Genomic DNA, 16,234 nt, shown 5'->3' with positions numbered 1-16,234 from the left:
CAAAAGAGGAGAGGAGTGGAAAGAAGGAGGCAGAGAGGAATGAGTCAAAGGTAGACGTGGGGAGGTTAAAGTCACCCAGAACTGTGAGAGGTGAGCCATCCTCAGGAAAGGAACTTATCAAGGCGTCAAGCTCATTGATGAACTCTCCAAGGGAACCTGGAGGGCGATAAATGATAAGGATGTTAAGCTTGAAAGGGCTGGTAACTGTGACAGCATGGAATTCAAATGAGGAGATAGACAGATGGGTCAGGGGAGAAAGAGAGAATGTCCACTTGGGAGAGATGAGGATTCCAGTGCCACCACCCCGCTGGCTCGATGCTCTAGGGGTATGCGAGAACACGTGGGCAGACGAAGAGAGAGCAGTAGGAGTAGCAGTGTTATCTGTGGTAATCCATGTTTCCGTCAGCGCCAGGAAGTCTAGGGACTGGAGGGTAGCATAGGCTGAGATGAACTCAGCCTTGTTGGCTGCAGACCGGCAGTTCCAGAGGCTGCCGGAGACCTGGAACTCCACGTGGGTCGTGCGCGCTGGGACCACCAGGTTGGAGTGGCAGCGGCCACGCGGTGTGAAGCGTTTGTATGGCCTGTGCAGAGAGGAGAGAACAGGGATAGACAGACACATAGTTGACAAGCTACAGAAGTGTTGTTTCTTGTATTATTGTCTCCTGTGTCTTTAGAGAACTGTTTCACTTTGATATCCTTTTTCTTCTGTCCTGATTTTCTCTTTCTTTTCTTCTGTTAACTAGATATTCTTTGTTGTTCTTCGTTAGCTAGCTAGCTTCTTCCAAAAGAGTCCCTAGCAACTGCTTAGCAACTGGTAAACAATTCAGCTAGCTAAGATAACTACAATTTTATGAAAAATAGTTATTTTTCAAAAGCCTATCTTCTTTGTTTGTTGCTTGTTTTTTCTCCTATTCAGTCTTGCAGTTTTCTTTTGCTTTTTTCCGATGTACTTCACTCTAAAAACCATGTAAATTTCAATATTTGTAGGAGCTCATTTTTCAGCTGCTGCTGCAATATGGCATCCAAAATCCCAAAAGACTGCCATAATACCATTTGATGGAGGTTAAATAACCTGGAAATAGCTTGTTCTAAGCTTGTTCTGACTTACAGTTCATATAAGGAAATCAGTCAATTGAAAGAAAATCATTAGGCCCTAATCTATGGATTTCAAGACTGGTAATACAGATAGGGTATGCATCTCTTGGTTGGAGATACCTTTAAAAAAAAGGTAGGGGCGTGGATCAGAAAACCAGCCAGTATCTGGAATGACCACCATTTGCCTCATGTACCTCGACACATCTCCTTCGCATTGAGTTGATCAGGCTGTTGATTGTGGCCTGTTGTCCCACTCCTCTTCATTGGCGGGAACTGGAACATGCTGTCGTACATGTCAATCCAGAGCATGCTCAATGGGTAACATGTCTGGTGAGTATGCAGGCCAGGGAAGAACTGTGCCATTTTCAGCTTCCAAGAATTGTGTACAGATCCTTGCAACAAAGTTGGTCAGACGATCCCAGGTGTGGAGGTCCTGGGCTGGCATGGTTACACATGGTCTGCAGTTGTGAGGCCGGTTGGACGTACTGTCAAATTCGCTAAAATGACATTGGAGGCTGCTTATAGTAAGAAAAATGAACACGCAATTCTCTGGCAACAGCTCTGGTGGGCATTCCTGAAGTCAGCATGGCAATTGCATGCTACCTCCAAACTTGAGACATCTGTGGATATGTTTTGTGTGACAAAACTGCACATTTTAGAGTGGCCTTTTATTGTCCCCAGCACAAGGTGGACGTGTGTAATGAGCATGTTGTTTAATCAGCTTCTTGATATGCCACACCTGTTAGGTGGATGGATTATCGTGGCAAAGTATAAATGCTCACTAACAGGGATGTTAACAAATTTGTGCACAACATTTTTGAGAAATAAGCTATTTGTGCATGTGGAACATTTCTGGGAACTTTTATTTCAGCTCACCAACACTTTACATGTTGCGTTTATATTTTAGTTTAGTATATATTTTCAATCGGTGTTCGTGTTTTAGTCTTATTCACACACTTACAGCATATTAAACAGTGGGCACTGCCTTTAATGACACAAGCACACAAGTTAACCAAGTTACATGAAAGCAACCTGTAATACAACAGTCAGGTACTCTAGTAGCGTACATGTAAAGCTCTAACATTTCCCCTATTTTCCCCACTGAAACGAAGTGTGCAAGGTTGATATAAAGTATTTGAAGTGCCCAAGACATGAGTGTGCCCTAACAGGGTGAGGAGATAAAGTAGTGGTTGTAGTTCCCGGCTGAAAAAACTAGTACAGATCAGCCTAAATTGCATGCTGGTCTATGCTGGTCAAAGTTGGTCAGTGCTGGTCTGATTGCTGGTAAAGCTGGTCAGACCAGCATGGTCTAGCTGGTTAGGCAGGCTGACGATCTGGTCAAGCTAGTGATGCTGGCATGCTGGTGATCCGTTTATGCTGGTGATGCTGGAATGCTGGTGACCAAGCTGTTCCATGCTGGTCTGCAAAACCATTCCCATCATTATCATATTTCCCAACATGCTCTATTGTAGTTAAAAAAATTTAATTGTTTGCTTCAATATCTGGGCTTTTGTATGTACATTAATGTATCTTATGCTACACAAAGAGGAATAAGAAACATTTTCTAAACTAATCCAATCAGTTAGTTGACTTACTGCACCCATTGCTGAAATGGTTGTCCCAGTTAAGATGATTTAGCTAGTCTAATTCATTAACCATTCTAAGCCTGGCAGTCATTCTGAATATAGCTTGTGGGTGACTAAAAATTGAAATTGTTGGATCTCCCCACTCTGGATGGATTCCATTTTTTAAGGCTGGTTGCCATCAAAAACACAGCAAAGGTATGTTTTTTTGAACGTTAAATGTGGAAAAAAGTCCTGCAGATCAAGTCGGGTAGGATGATAATTTGGCAAATAGCAATGTGGGTGGTAGGCTGTGATTAGTCTGGGGCAGACCCAGCAGGAGATGAGCAGAGTGAGAAAACCTGTGAGGACAACCTTATACTACAACTAACTAACCTCTAAGTAAACTATGTCCTATGCTCTAAGAAGCGTTGGTTCAGAGGGACGCTGCACAGATCCACTCACACACCCTCGGAAAGTATTCAGATCCCTTCACTTTTCCCATATTTTGTTACGGCCTTATTCTAAAATGGATGAAATATTTTTTTCCCCCTCATCATTCTACTACACCTAATAATCCATAATGACAAAGCAAAAACAGATGACATTTTTCCTAAATAAATAAAAACTGAAATATCACATTTACAAAAGTATTCAAACCCTTTACTTAGTACATTGTTGAAGAACCTTTGGCAGTGATTAAAGCCTCGAGTCTTCTTGGGTATGATGCTACAAGCTTGGCACACCGGTCTTTGTAGAGTTTCTCCCATTCTTCTCGGTTGATCTTCTCAAGCTCTGTCAGGTTGGATGGGTAGCGTCGCTGCAAAGATATTATCAGGTCTCTCCAAAGAAGTTCGATCGGGTTCAAGTCTGGGCTTTGGCTAGGCCACTCAAGGACATTCAGAGACTTGTCCTGAAGGCACTCCTGCGTTATCTTGGCTGTGTGCTTAGGGTTGTTGTCCTGTTGGAAGGTTCACCTTCGCCCCAGTGAGGTCCTGAGCGATCTGGAGCAGGTTTTCATCAAGGATCTCTCTGTACTTTGCTCCGTTCATCTTTCCATCGATCCTGACTAGTCTCCCAGCCATGCCGCTGATGCTGCCACCACCATGCTTCACTGTAGGGATGGTATTGGCCAGGTGATGAGAGTTGCCTGTTTTCCTCCAGACCTGATGCTTGACATTCAGGCCAAAGAGTTCAATCTTGGTTTCATCAGACCAGCGAATCTTGTTTCTCATGGTCTGAGAGTCCATTAGGTGCCTTTTGGCAAACTCCAAGCGGGCCGTCATGTGCCTTTTACTGAGGAGTGGCTTCCGTCTGGCCACTCTACCGTAAAGGTCTGATTGGTGGAGTGATGCAAAGATGGTTGTCCTTATGGAAGGTTCTGCCATCTCCACAGAGGAACTCTGAAGCTCTGAGAAGGGCCTCGAGTTGATCCGAGGCCCTTCTCCCCCGATTGCTCAGTTTGGCCAGGCAGCCAGCTCTCGGAAGAGTTTTGGTGGTTCCAAACTTCTTCCATTTAAGAATGATGGAGGCGTGTGTTCTTGGGGACCTTCAATGCTGCCGAAATTTGTTGGTACACTTCCCCAGATCTGTGCCTTGATAAAAATCATGTCTCGGAGCTTTATGGACAATTCCTTCAACCTGTCTTGGTTTTTGCTCTGACATGCACTGTCAACTGTGGGACCTTATATAGACAGTTGTGTGCCTTTCCAAATCATGTCCAATCAATTTAATTTACTACAGGTGGGCTCCAATCAAGTTGTAGAAACATCAAGGATGATCAATGGAAAAAGAATGTACCGGAGGTAAATTGAGTCTTAAGCAAAGGGTCTGAATCCTTATGTAAATAATGTATCCGTGTTTTACTTTTAATACACTTGCAAACATTTCTAAAAACCTGTTTTCGCTTTGTCATTATGGGCTACTGTGTGTAGATTGATGAGGGAAAAAATGTACTTAATTCATTTTAGAATAAGGCTGTAATGTAACAAAATTTGGAAAAAATGAAAGGGTCTGAATACTTTCCGAATGCAGTCAGTCAGGCAATGTATGCAAAACATTTTTGGGGGGAAATTATATCATTTTACACTAATACAGTTGCTCACAGAAAGAGATTTTCTTAAACAAGTAATAGTTTTTTTCTGAAAAAGGCAGGGTCAAAATTGACACCCCTGTTTTTGATAGCTTTTAATACTTCACCTTGCAGATAACAGCACTGAGCCCTTTTCTCAAATGCTTTTTTCAAATAAGAACACATTGGGAGGGATCTTAGACCAATTTTGCCATACAGAATCCTTCCAGATTCTTGATATCCATCTGCGATTATGGTCTGCCCTCTCAGATTCAAACCATGTGTTTTAATTGATTTCAAGTCCCGAGACTGAGATGGCTATTGCAAAATGTTGATTTTGTGGCCAATTAAGTATTTATTTGTGGATTTTGATGTGTGCTGGGGTTATTGTCTTGCTGGAAGATCCACTTGTGGCCAAGTTTAGGCTTCTGGCAGAGGAAACCATTATTTAGCTAAAATGTCCTACTTGGTATGATGCCGTTGACCTTAAAAGGGGCCCATGGATCAGTGGAAGCAAAAAAAGCCCCATAACATCAAAGATGCACCACTATATTTTACCGTAGGTACTTTTCTGCATATGCTTCTGTTTGTAGACGTCAAACACACCACTTGTGTGCATGATCAAAGAGCTCTTTTTTCATGTCATCTGACCATAACACAGCCTGGAGTTTGATAAACGGCATTGACACTTGGATTTGAACCGGTGCTATGGTCAGATAACATGAAAATAAATCTCTTTAGCCACACACACACACACACACACACACACACACACACACCAGTGGTGGGTTTGGCATTGAAAAACAGAAGCATATTAAAGAAAAGTACCTCATACCTACTGTAAAATATGGTTGTGGATTTTTGTTGTTATGGGGCTATTTTGCTTCCACTGATCCAGTGGCCCTTGTTAAGGTCAACGGCATCATGAACTTTACCAAAAATGTGATTTTCCTGTGTTCTAAATATATTTCCACTATGAGGTTGGAATAATACTGTGAAATTGTGAAAATTATGATAATGGCCTTTTAGTGTAAAAGCTGTTTGAAAAGACTGCCTGAAATTTAAGCCTGTTTTAGTGGGATGGAGTTTTGGCCTCCCAGGTGATATCAGCAGGCGGTAAATTAGCTAATAGACCAATAAGAAAGAGAGTTCCAAACCGCTCTGCCAATAACAGCTAATTTTCAGTTTTCCCCTCCCCACTTATACCACCCCCAGACAGTCCTAGCAAAATTCTGCTTGAGAAATTGCTCTTTGCGATTTTATTTATTTACTATTTTTATGGAAAACAATCACAGTAAGGTACTTAATTGTTACACAGAAATTGTTTGATATTGAGATAAAATGACTGCATTGGACCTTTAATAATATTGTGGCAGCCATATTGCATTTGGACATCTTATTTGATTTGGGATTTGTATTGTAAATCGGCTCTAATGAAAACAAGTAGGCTCATGAACTAAACTGTCATTTTTCCCAGTCAAAGGTTCCTCTGTGGATATTATATATTCAGCCCCTACTCTTGCAACGTAACAAAAAAATGCTGGGTAAATAATTACCCATTTGGGTCATTTCTGTAAACCAGCGCTGGGTCACTATAGTACATACCCAACACTGGGTTATTTCGACTCAGTATTGATGGGTTCCGTGAATGATTTACCCAAAATGGTGGTTATTTTGACCCAGCAGTGTGTTGTTTTTTGCTCTTTTGCTGGGTTATAGTTATTCATGCATTTTTGACCCAGCAGTGGGTTATTTCTTACTTTATTGCTGGGTCACTTTTTCTACCTTTTCTCTATTATGTAATCTGTGAATTTTCTAAAGGCACAAATACTTCTAACAACAAAAATCAATGTTACAACGTTACTACACAGTCTATGAAATTCTTAAAACTGCATATGGCCAATCGTGACCGATTGTAGGTCAAATACAAAATGTTTATTTTCAGAAATCAATTTCAGCTACAAAATGAAGTCATGCAACAGATAAACAACAAATAAGGAACACACAAAAACAACTTTAGAAGCACAATCCATATTTTAAAAACCACAGCAGCCCTACCAATTAAAGCTGCGGAAAGGGCCTGAAGAAAAGTAAACACTTTATCCTCTCTACTCCCCCAACCCCTACCCGGTATCAATTTCCAATAGGAATTTATGTAAAACTTAAAAGAAACATGTCTTCTGCTCCAGAGCCTGCCCATTAATTATGGTGAATGCCAGGGAGTAGAGATGATTGTCCCCAGAGTCAGAACGAAGTTTCGGGTCTCTTGTTTTTTCACCTGGCGGAGATATTTAGTCATATTGGTTCCAGCCAGGGGATTAAAGAATATGACTAGAAAATGTTGAACAGTAATGAAAACACTCATCACACTCTTGCACAAGCCCGCCACGCACGCAGACACACACAAAATGTGGCCTTTCCGTTTGCTCAGAACATGCTATACTCTTATACAGTCTATTGCTGTGTGCAGGACATTAATCTGCATTGAGTCCAGCCATTTTGTGCATGGTTTACAGCAGCAGTAGGAAGAGTACTGAAATGGCCTACTCAAGTAGCAGTATTGTTACTTCAATGACATTTTAATCAAGTAGAAGTAAAATGACTGACTTTGAAACTTTTTATAAAAGTACTTCAAAAAGCTACTCAATTACAGTAATGCGAGTATTTGTAATTAGTTACTCCCTGCATCTGATTTACAGTATTCCATATGAAATAGTACTCCATATTCCACATGTATACTTACGCTACATTATGGCTTTCGGGCCTCATCAATGCTTGGGTGGGCAGTCTTCTTTCCAACTCGTTACACTGGTGGTGGGAAAAACACTCTCAGGATCATGTTGTCTTTAGTATCTGGGAGACAAAGACATAAGGTTTCTGGCGATAGCCAAAATGAATAAACGTGAATCAACATTTGAGACACTATTTTCATTTCAATATGTAGCTACCTGCATTCAGTACACTTGTGGTGGGAGGGCAATGCAGACTCTAGTATCTGGGCAGGTGGAGACAAAGACATAACATTAACACAGTTTATGTGGAGTCAAAATGGATAGCCTAAACTTGGATGAACAATTGAGACAGCCCTTTCATTTCAATATAACTGTCTGCATCCAGACTGAGCTAGCTACCTAACTCAGTAACAATTAGGCTATAGAAACATACAGTAACTGAAACACCACAAAAGCATGAGTTACTGTATGAGTTACAGTATGAGCTTGTAGTTGAATGTATTCCGTCAGTGTGTGACTTGTCTGTTTGTTGTCAATGCCTTATAGTAGATCACTGTGGCATATGAACGATCGGGTTATAGAGCAAACAATGCAGTTATCACAACATAGGTTGTAATTTGGTTTGGCTTCCTCAGCAGTGGCGGTTCTAGACCATTTCAACTGGGGGGCCAAGCTGGGGCCAGTTGTACTGTTAGAGGGGTCAGTTACATTAGACGTTATTGTTGTCATATCGTTTTATTCACTGCATTGCAGGCATTAGCAGGCAAAAGATCATGTTCATAATCATCATCGTTGCCACTGTCTAATAACGGATGTAAACGATAGCAAAAATTAGTTATGTAAAAATTATTTCATACTCCACATTTAGGGGGGCCACAAGAGGTTGTCACAGGGGCACTGCCCCAACCCCCCCAGAACCGCTAGTGTTCCTCAGTGGTTTTATCCACACACCGCTATGGTCTATTTAAGCAATAAGGCCCGAGGTGGTGTGGTATATGGCCAATATACTATGGCTAAGAGCTGTTCTTGAGCACGACGCAACACTAAGTGCCTGGACACAGCCCTTAGCCATGGTATATTGGCCATATATCACAAAGTGGAATTTCTACTAAAAACAAAGGTTGTAAAAGTATGCTAGACATTGATAGAATAAACCATATCTATTTTTATGTTTCTGTGACAATCAACTAATTTGTTGTCGATTTTTACCATTTTAAATGGCGTTTGGCGAATGTCTGTTGAATGTCTAATGAACATCCTAATGTGTGAATATAAAACCAATTTTACCTTGGTGTAATAGGCTACTTAGCTAAAATGCTTGCTAGCCTGACCCCCTAGCAAAATTAGCTAGTTAATGTGAACCTACATCTAGGCCAAAGAGTTCTGTGTCTAGGCTACCAATTGAACTTCAATTGTCTCAGGCCAGTGGCACAACATATCAATTCATGGTTAGATCAGAATGGAAGTCAATCATTGGCCTGTACAGAGAATTAAGTCAAAATCCCCATCTCCATCCATGGCTTAAGAAAGGGCCGATGTAGCAAACTAGCTACTGTAGGACATCAACACAAGCAGACCAGAAACAGAGACGTTTTTCTAAAAAATTACATTTTGCAAAGGTCTGAAGCCAAATCCAAACTTCCCTTGTGGGGTGCCTTGCTGCACCTAGGTAACCCACAGTTGAGCTCAGCTCAACGCTGAGGCCATAAACTTGCTGGCATCAATCAATCAAATGCTATGGCGGCAACATGTTATACTCTTTTGGTCCAGACAGCCTCAGATACATGGGCCACACATACTGAGACATAGGGGCACTGTTTACCTCGGTCGGATGATTTCTCCGGTGAGATTCAGCCACTTAAGGATTGACGGACAAGTATTCAAACACAGAGAGACATGAAAGACAAATTATATCATTTTATTGTATTTATTGGTCAAATATTTGGGGAAGCCTGGCTTCCATTGGCATCCATGTGTGACTATGTAACTACCGGGGTGGCAGGTAGCCTAGTGGTTAGAGCGCTGGGCCAGTAACCGAAAGGTTGCTGGCTCGAATCCCTGAGCTGACAAGATAAAAATCTGTTGTTCTGCCCCTGAACAAGGCAGTTAACACACTGTTCCCCGGTAGGCCGTCATTTTAAATAAGAATTTGTTAACTGACTTGCCTCGTTAAATAAAAATATGTCTGTCAGGCAGGACAGCACTGAATGAGAACCAACTTGACTTGGAGAGTGGTCAATTAATCAGCTACCAAAAAGTAAAGCTCACATTCATCAAATATATTCAAAGTTGATATTTCCGCCTATTAACAACTTTTGCAGTAAAATAGTTGTACCCAACCATCCATTTCATAAAATGGGAGACATTCGATAAGGAAAAACATGGTTTTGCTCTGTTATTCCCCACTTACAGATATCTCAAAAACGAAATCCCATTTTTTTCCCCCAGGCATGCGAACTGGCCCGATAGTGTGTGTTGTGCTGAAAGGACAGCTCCGCTGATCGGCAAGAGATTAACCTTGTCTATGGTGGTCAGGGCAAACTTCCTGTCGCTGAAGGACAGATCTACCAAGGGCAAACTAGGTTTACATCACAGCTGCAGTGCTAACCTCAAGCAAATATCATATTTTAAAATCAAACAAACACAAATTAAGCTAAACCAACAGTATTTGGGTTGTTTATAGTTTATATAAAAAAGAGAAACTATAGCGTTTTTGTTCATGACGTTCTGCATTTTTACATATAGTTCCACTGTAAAACAAAATGGGACATATGAACTTACCGCAAACGTTTTGAAATTGTCATAATTGATCTTCTCGAGGCTCTGTTGAGTCTCTTTGCTTCAATCTCTTCAATGACATTTATTTACTTCCTGGTTCCCATGGAGCCATCTTGCTCTAATCTCTGAAACAGGTATCCATGACGTTTACAGTAAGTACCGCCACCTACTGAGGTGAAGGTGCACCTAACCGGAGATACACACACACACAAACACACACTGTATGACTCTGCACCTGGCTAATGCCGCGTTCATGTGCCATTCATAACTTGGAAACTTTGAAATGTCCAACTTCCTAACTGGTTGTAGTCATAAACGTGCCCCGTTCAACCAGTTAGCTAACAAATCGGACATTTCTGAGTTTCCTAGTTCCGACTAGCAGGCTAACGCGCATATCTCCCGGCACTTCGTCATGATGACCCATGAAGTGGATGTCCTGTCCGCTGGTCATCAGGCGGAGAAGCTTGACAAGACTGTCTGAACACACGCTTGTCCATTGACTGATACCGCATTCACGTGTTGTCGGAACTAGGAAATTCTGAAATGTCCGACTCGCTAACTGATTAGTTATACAAGTGCCCCGTTCAACGATTCGGAAATGAGTTTCCTAGTTCTGACTAGCACGTGAACGCGGCACGAGAAACAGCTGTATACGTCAAATATTACACATTTTCCTCGTTTGATATTAGTGCAGCCTATTAGGAAACTAAGTAGCCTATGCTGGCTTCTGTTTGGTCCATTTTTTTTAAAAGCATAGCCTATACCGTATATCACATGCAAAATAATAGGCTACGACAAAAACGTCCAATGTAAATTCTTAATTAAACTTAATTTAAAGTTGTTTTCCCATGTCGGCCCTATATATTGCTTAATTTGTCTAATCAATGGGATCCCAATACAATTGAACATTTATTTAACCAGGCAAGTCAGTTAAGAACAAATTCGATCCCAATACAATTAGGTTGCAATGATTACACAAAATACATTAAAACATGACTTGGACAACAAGCTTAATTTGATATGGTATGCAAGGTCACATTGGGTGATGGGTCAAAAGCGAGACAGGCCACGCAAAGTAGGACTAGTTGTTTGTGCAAATAGCCTTATTACTTGTTGCACACATGCTTCATCTGAAAGGGGCAAATCTGTTTGGTGCATGCCCAACAGCTTTGGATAGGGTGAGACCCAGTTTTTGAGGTATTCTGGTGGCACTGGCTGCACCCGTCCTTTGGGCCATGGTTATTCATGCCGCGTATTTGCTTTCGGAGGTCCCAGCGCGTTTTATCGTCCATACAGCAGGCCACATCCACCACCACAATCCGGGCGGGATCCCAGACGCAATCCTCTTCACGGCCAGATTTAATAGAGGTAATGCCAGAGTTTGGTGGCACCCAGCAACTGTCGTAACCGTTCTGGTGCCATGACTTCTGAAGCGGATGGTTATCAACGTCGATCTTCTTCACCTTGCCAACCCGCACCTTTAATTTCAACACAACCGCTTCCTTTTTGTCAGCATTCAGCGGGTAACACTTTGCTTTGTCGATATTACGGCTCACGTAGACCCCCGGTCCCAACATTCCATCGCTGGAGCGTTGGAACCCACTGGTGATAATACGCTGGACATGCTTGAGATACGTGCCATGGTACATGGTGTAAACTTTCTCGTCTTTGGGCTTCTCGCCTGCTTGGAGCTTCTTCTCCTCAATCGCAGTCCAGCCAGAAAAAGGGATCTCTTCTAGTTCCATAGTCGGTATCTGTGGAAGTTATATTTATTTATTCCAAGGCAAAAGGTAGCGTTATGGGGGGCCAAATATATCACGTAATCATATCCTAATAAAATACCCAATTGACAATACCAAATACATTCTAAACGCTATACGAACCTGTTGGAAGTACAGACAAATATAAAGTTGAGGCTATTGCACCGCATAGGATCACTATACTTTCACTTTTGATTCTCTAGTATGACCTGTCATACAAACCCTTCTTTCATTTTCCATTCAAGTTCTTAAAGTGACACACACCCCTCGGCTTGTCATGCATTTAGCCAGCCTATAAGCCTATTTATTCTTCAAGAAACTATGTAATCGTTCCAACAACAAAAACTTAAAATGAAAGAAAGATACTACCACTGCTGAAAGTATAGTTTTTCATGTAGGCCTAACATTTCTTGAATAGAAAAATGCAATTGTTTCGGCAATGATCATAAGCTAGTCAAATGTATTCCACAATACATGCACAACCACAACTGCCACCTTCTGTCCTTTTAAATCCCCATGAATAAAGGACCTACTCAACCATGTTCTTCCTCAGTTTTTATTTCATTCAAACCTGTCATCACCCTTTAGATTGTAGGGTGAAGAAGTACATGTTGACCATTCCCTAGTTCTCTTTCTCATCTCATGGGCGCACTCGTTTTGCACCCCCGTGGACTCCAAACTGCGTAGGCGTTACATGACCTACAGCATGGTCAAGCAAGTTAATGTTTCCGCCATTTTCAGACTACTGAACAACTATTGATTTAGAACCATAGAGAGTTACTGCAAGAAAACAGGAGCTGCCTCCACTATTCCAGCACCATTTCAACATCATCAAATCACCTCTGCTTAGTCTAATGCAGTGACAACTAAAAGATACAGAAAACAATTTAGGCCAATCAACTTAAGCTAAATATGTGGCTTTCCATGGTTCTGATGTGTGTCTGTGTGTGTCTGTGTGTGTGCATTCATGCAAGTAGAAAAAACATGTTGACTCACCCTACTTGTAGAGAAACGTCAATACCACTATCCTTTTGTTCATGCTGACAAAACAGTCTATGATTCTGTCATACAGTACACTTTTTTGTTGTTGTCCTACGCTACCTGGCTAAAATGCTTGCTCGATAGCTTAACTTCCTTTCATGGGCAACGTTAGCTAGTTAACATTAGCCTTCTACATTTGGCAAAATATTGAACTTCCATCCACTCAGGCCGGGGGTACAATGTATGAATTTATGGCGGGATCAGAATCGCCGTTATAGTCACTGGCTAGTACGGAGAATTAAGTAAAACCAGAAATCCCTATCACCAATCATGGCTAATTTAGGAAAGGGCTAATTTTAGCTAGCGAGCCACCGGAAGACAACACAACGAGATGCAACAATTCAAGTTGTTTTAGTCAATGACATATTTGATGTCAATGTGATGTGTTTGGAGTGAAGCCAAATCCAATCTGGCTTCCCTTTACATTTTTTTTTTTTTGTGCACCAGGACCATTCACAGTGAGTTCACTCAGTTTAGCTCAACACTGATTGGCTATTATTTTATACTTTTTCTTTTTAAATCAAGGGAGGCCAAACGCTCGCTGGCTTTTCTTGCCTTCAATGCTACGGGCGGCCACAATGTCCTACTATTTTTGAACAGACAGCATCAGCTAGATGGCCTACACATACATACAGAGAGAAACAGAAGGGCTCTGCTTCGGAAGTCAAGTGCTTACTCCACTCACCAGGGGACTGGGCAATGCAAAACGAGCTCACCCTATAAATTCACAGAGAGGTGTTGCCTTAAAATAAAGAATTTTCCCATCTGGCTATTTGCTCATCAGGCTATTCCTTTTATTGACATGTTCAAAGCAGAGCAATGAATACCATTAAAGATCCCACATTAGAACTCTGTAACATGGTGCACAGTCAAAAGGCATGCATCATTACAGATCATTTTTATCCAACAGCAACATGTTTATGTGCAATGTGTTGACCTACGTGTTAAAAATGTATCTATATCCTCATCTGTTTTTTTTTTTTTTTACATGTCTGATGTATTTATGTTGCCTGTTTTGTGTATAATGTTTCCATGTTCACCTGCCCGGGGACTACAGATGGAAAGTAGCTATTAGCTAAATCTGGTGCGACATCATTTCTCAGTGCTATGAGACTTATGTTTTTGTTCTGCATTGTCCCTGCCAAATAAACGTAATAAAATAAAAATAAATCAGCATAGTCATTGGACGAGAAGATAATCGTTGCACAGGTCCTTTGATCTTGTCCCTGAAGTGTGAGTTGAATCTGACAAGCCTAATCCGATGAAAGTCTGGCTCAGTGATTGAATGAATCAATGCATCCCCTTTTCTTCATCTTCTCCCTGTTGAGTTGAGTCAATGCATGCCCCCTTTCTGCGCCATATGAGTAAAGCGGTTTGTGATGGTGAGGGTGGTGTCAATGAAGCGCTCCACACAGCTAGCCAGGCACGTCTCCGTCCGGGAGTCCAGCTTGCTGCTCGGCTTATCCATGCATTTGTCCCAGCACACGTCGGTGAAGGTGTGCACCTACAAGAAAGAAGAAAACGTCATAAACACACCACAAAATAAGTCTAATGTATTTAATGGGTTGACGCAATAGTTCACCTGCAAATAGCTATCTTTGATTATACTGTCTAAAGGTAAAGGAATACCATATAACCTTGAGAAAACTACATTTAAACATTTAAGTTTCACAAATGGGAACAGACTGGATAGAGGAATCGTCTTTCCCTTCATTTGATATTGAGACATAACTGAATGATCTGACTTTCAACCACTTTTAAGTCCAGAAAACAATAGGGAAATGTATTTGGGAGCGAACTAGCTAACTATGCCCAGTTTTTAAACCCTGAGGCGCAACATCGCTAGACTTCCGGGAACTCTTGCGAAACAGACACAACTGACCAGACCAGGGTTTGAGAAGTCAATGAGAAAAGTTAAAAAAAATAATAATCTTCCTTAGTTTTTAATTTTCTCCAAATCTAAAGATACAACCTAGATCCGAACCAATGTCTTAAGTAGTTGAACATGTTATTACTCCACCCTGACATGTTTTCATTTTCGTTTAAAACGACTTTATATCGAAGGAATGTCTTTGATTTGACGGACTGCACATGCGCAGTTCGGCGCGAGACGACCGTTAACATCCAATTACGTACGTATTAGTATTAAATATATTTTTTTTTACCCCATTTTCGCCACAATTTCGTATTCCTACGCATCAGTTTAGCTAGCCAACGTCACCTACAACTGTGATCGGGGATTTATTGGAAAAGCAGTTTTAGCCTATCTTCATGCTGTAGTGTCTTTGCTATCACTTTAAGATAGCTAGCTAGCTTAGTAGTTACGTTAGCTACCTGTGCTTCAAACTGAGCTTTCTGATGCTCGACTGCTATCATCCTCTTAAGTTCCGAGGCCTCAGCATTTTCAGACGCAGAGGACAGGTCAAAAGCCATATTATCAATCAAGATATTATGAAAAAATGTTACGTGCAAGAGTCCGACAGACTCTGCTACAACGGCATATGTTCAATCAATACCGTAAGTATAGCGGAAAAGTCGATCTGACGTCACCTTCTTCTTCTTCTATGAGGTTTAACGGCGGTTACATTTACATTTAAGTCATTTAGCAGACGCTCTTATCCAGAGCGACTTACAAAATGGTGCATTCACCTTATGATATCCAGTGGAACAACCACTTTACAATAGTGCATCTAAATCTTTTAAGGGGGGGTTAGAAGGATTACTTTATCCTATCCTAGGTATTCCTTAAAGAGGTGGGGTTTCAGGTGTCTCCGGAAGGTGGTGATTGACTCCGCTGTCCTGGCGTCGTGAGGGAGCTTGTTCCACCATTGGGGTGCCAGAGCAGCGAACAGTTTTGACTGGGCTGAGCGGGAACTGTGCTTCCTCAGAGGTAAGGGGGCCAGCAGGCCAGTGGTGGATGAACGCAGTGCCCTTGTTTGAGTGTAGGGCCTGATCAGAGCCTGAAGGTATGGAGGTGCCGTTCCCTTCACAGCTCCGTAGGCAATCACCATGGTCTTGTAGCGGATGCGAGCTTCAACTGGAAGCCAGTGGAGAGAGCGGAGGAGCGGGGTGACGTGAGAGAACTTGGGAAGGTTGAACACCAGACGGGCTGCGGCGTTCTGGATGAGTTGTAGGGGTTTAATGGCACAGGCAGGGAGCCCAGCCAACAGCGAGTTGCAGTAATCCAGACGGGAG

At 41.8% G+C, this 16,234-nt stretch overlaps 2 protein-coding genes across 9 annotated transcripts in view; both read right to left on the bottom strand.

The window, feature by feature from the left end:
- snx19a (sorting nexin 19a) overlaps nucleotides 1-12,194 on the bottom strand; it is a 63,666-nt gene extending 51,472 nt beyond the window's left edge. For 2 of the 8 annotated variants that reach the window (XM_082962034.1, XM_082962035.1), the window contains exons 1-4: nucleotides 12,122-12,194; nucleotides 10,242-11,992; nucleotides 7,677-7,723; nucleotides 7,472-7,581 (exon numbers count right to left, since the gene is read on the bottom strand). The gene's annotated coding sequence lies outside the window, so the exon portion shown is untranslated. Of the gene's footprint in view, nucleotides 1-7,471; nucleotides 7,606-7,676; nucleotides 7,724-9,282; nucleotides 9,318-10,241; nucleotides 11,993-12,121 lie in introns of all 8 variants that reach the window. The other 6 variants (XM_082962038.1, XM_082962041.1, XM_082962037.1 and 3 more) reach the window with 4 other exon arrangements.
- Nucleotides 12,195-14,025: 1,831 nt separating this feature from the next.
- Nucleotides 14,026-15,555, bottom strand: LOC145860903 (mitochondrial import inner membrane translocase subunit Tim8 A). Its single transcript, XM_082962033.1, has 2 exons — nucleotides 15,374-15,555; nucleotides 14,026-14,543 (listed from the first exon to the last, which is right to left on the bottom strand). Exons 1-2 carry the CDS (start codon nucleotides 15,470-15,472, stop codon nucleotides 14,373-14,375), a joined length of 270 nt encoding a protein of 89 aa, XP_082818159.1. The 5' UTR covers nucleotides 15,473-15,555; the 3' UTR covers nucleotides 14,026-14,372.
- Between the last annotated feature and the right edge of the window lie 679 nt (nucleotides 15,556-16,234).

Source organism: Salmo salar, chromosome 15 (assembly GCF_965601325.2).
Source record: "Salmo salar chromosome 15, fSalSal1, whole genome shotgun sequence".
Taxonomy (NCBI): Eukaryota; Metazoa; Chordata; class Actinopteri; order Salmoniformes; family Salmonidae; genus Salmo; species Salmo salar.
Note: the sequence above shows the minus strand (reverse complement) of the source record. Positions and strands in the feature narration are given on the sequence as shown.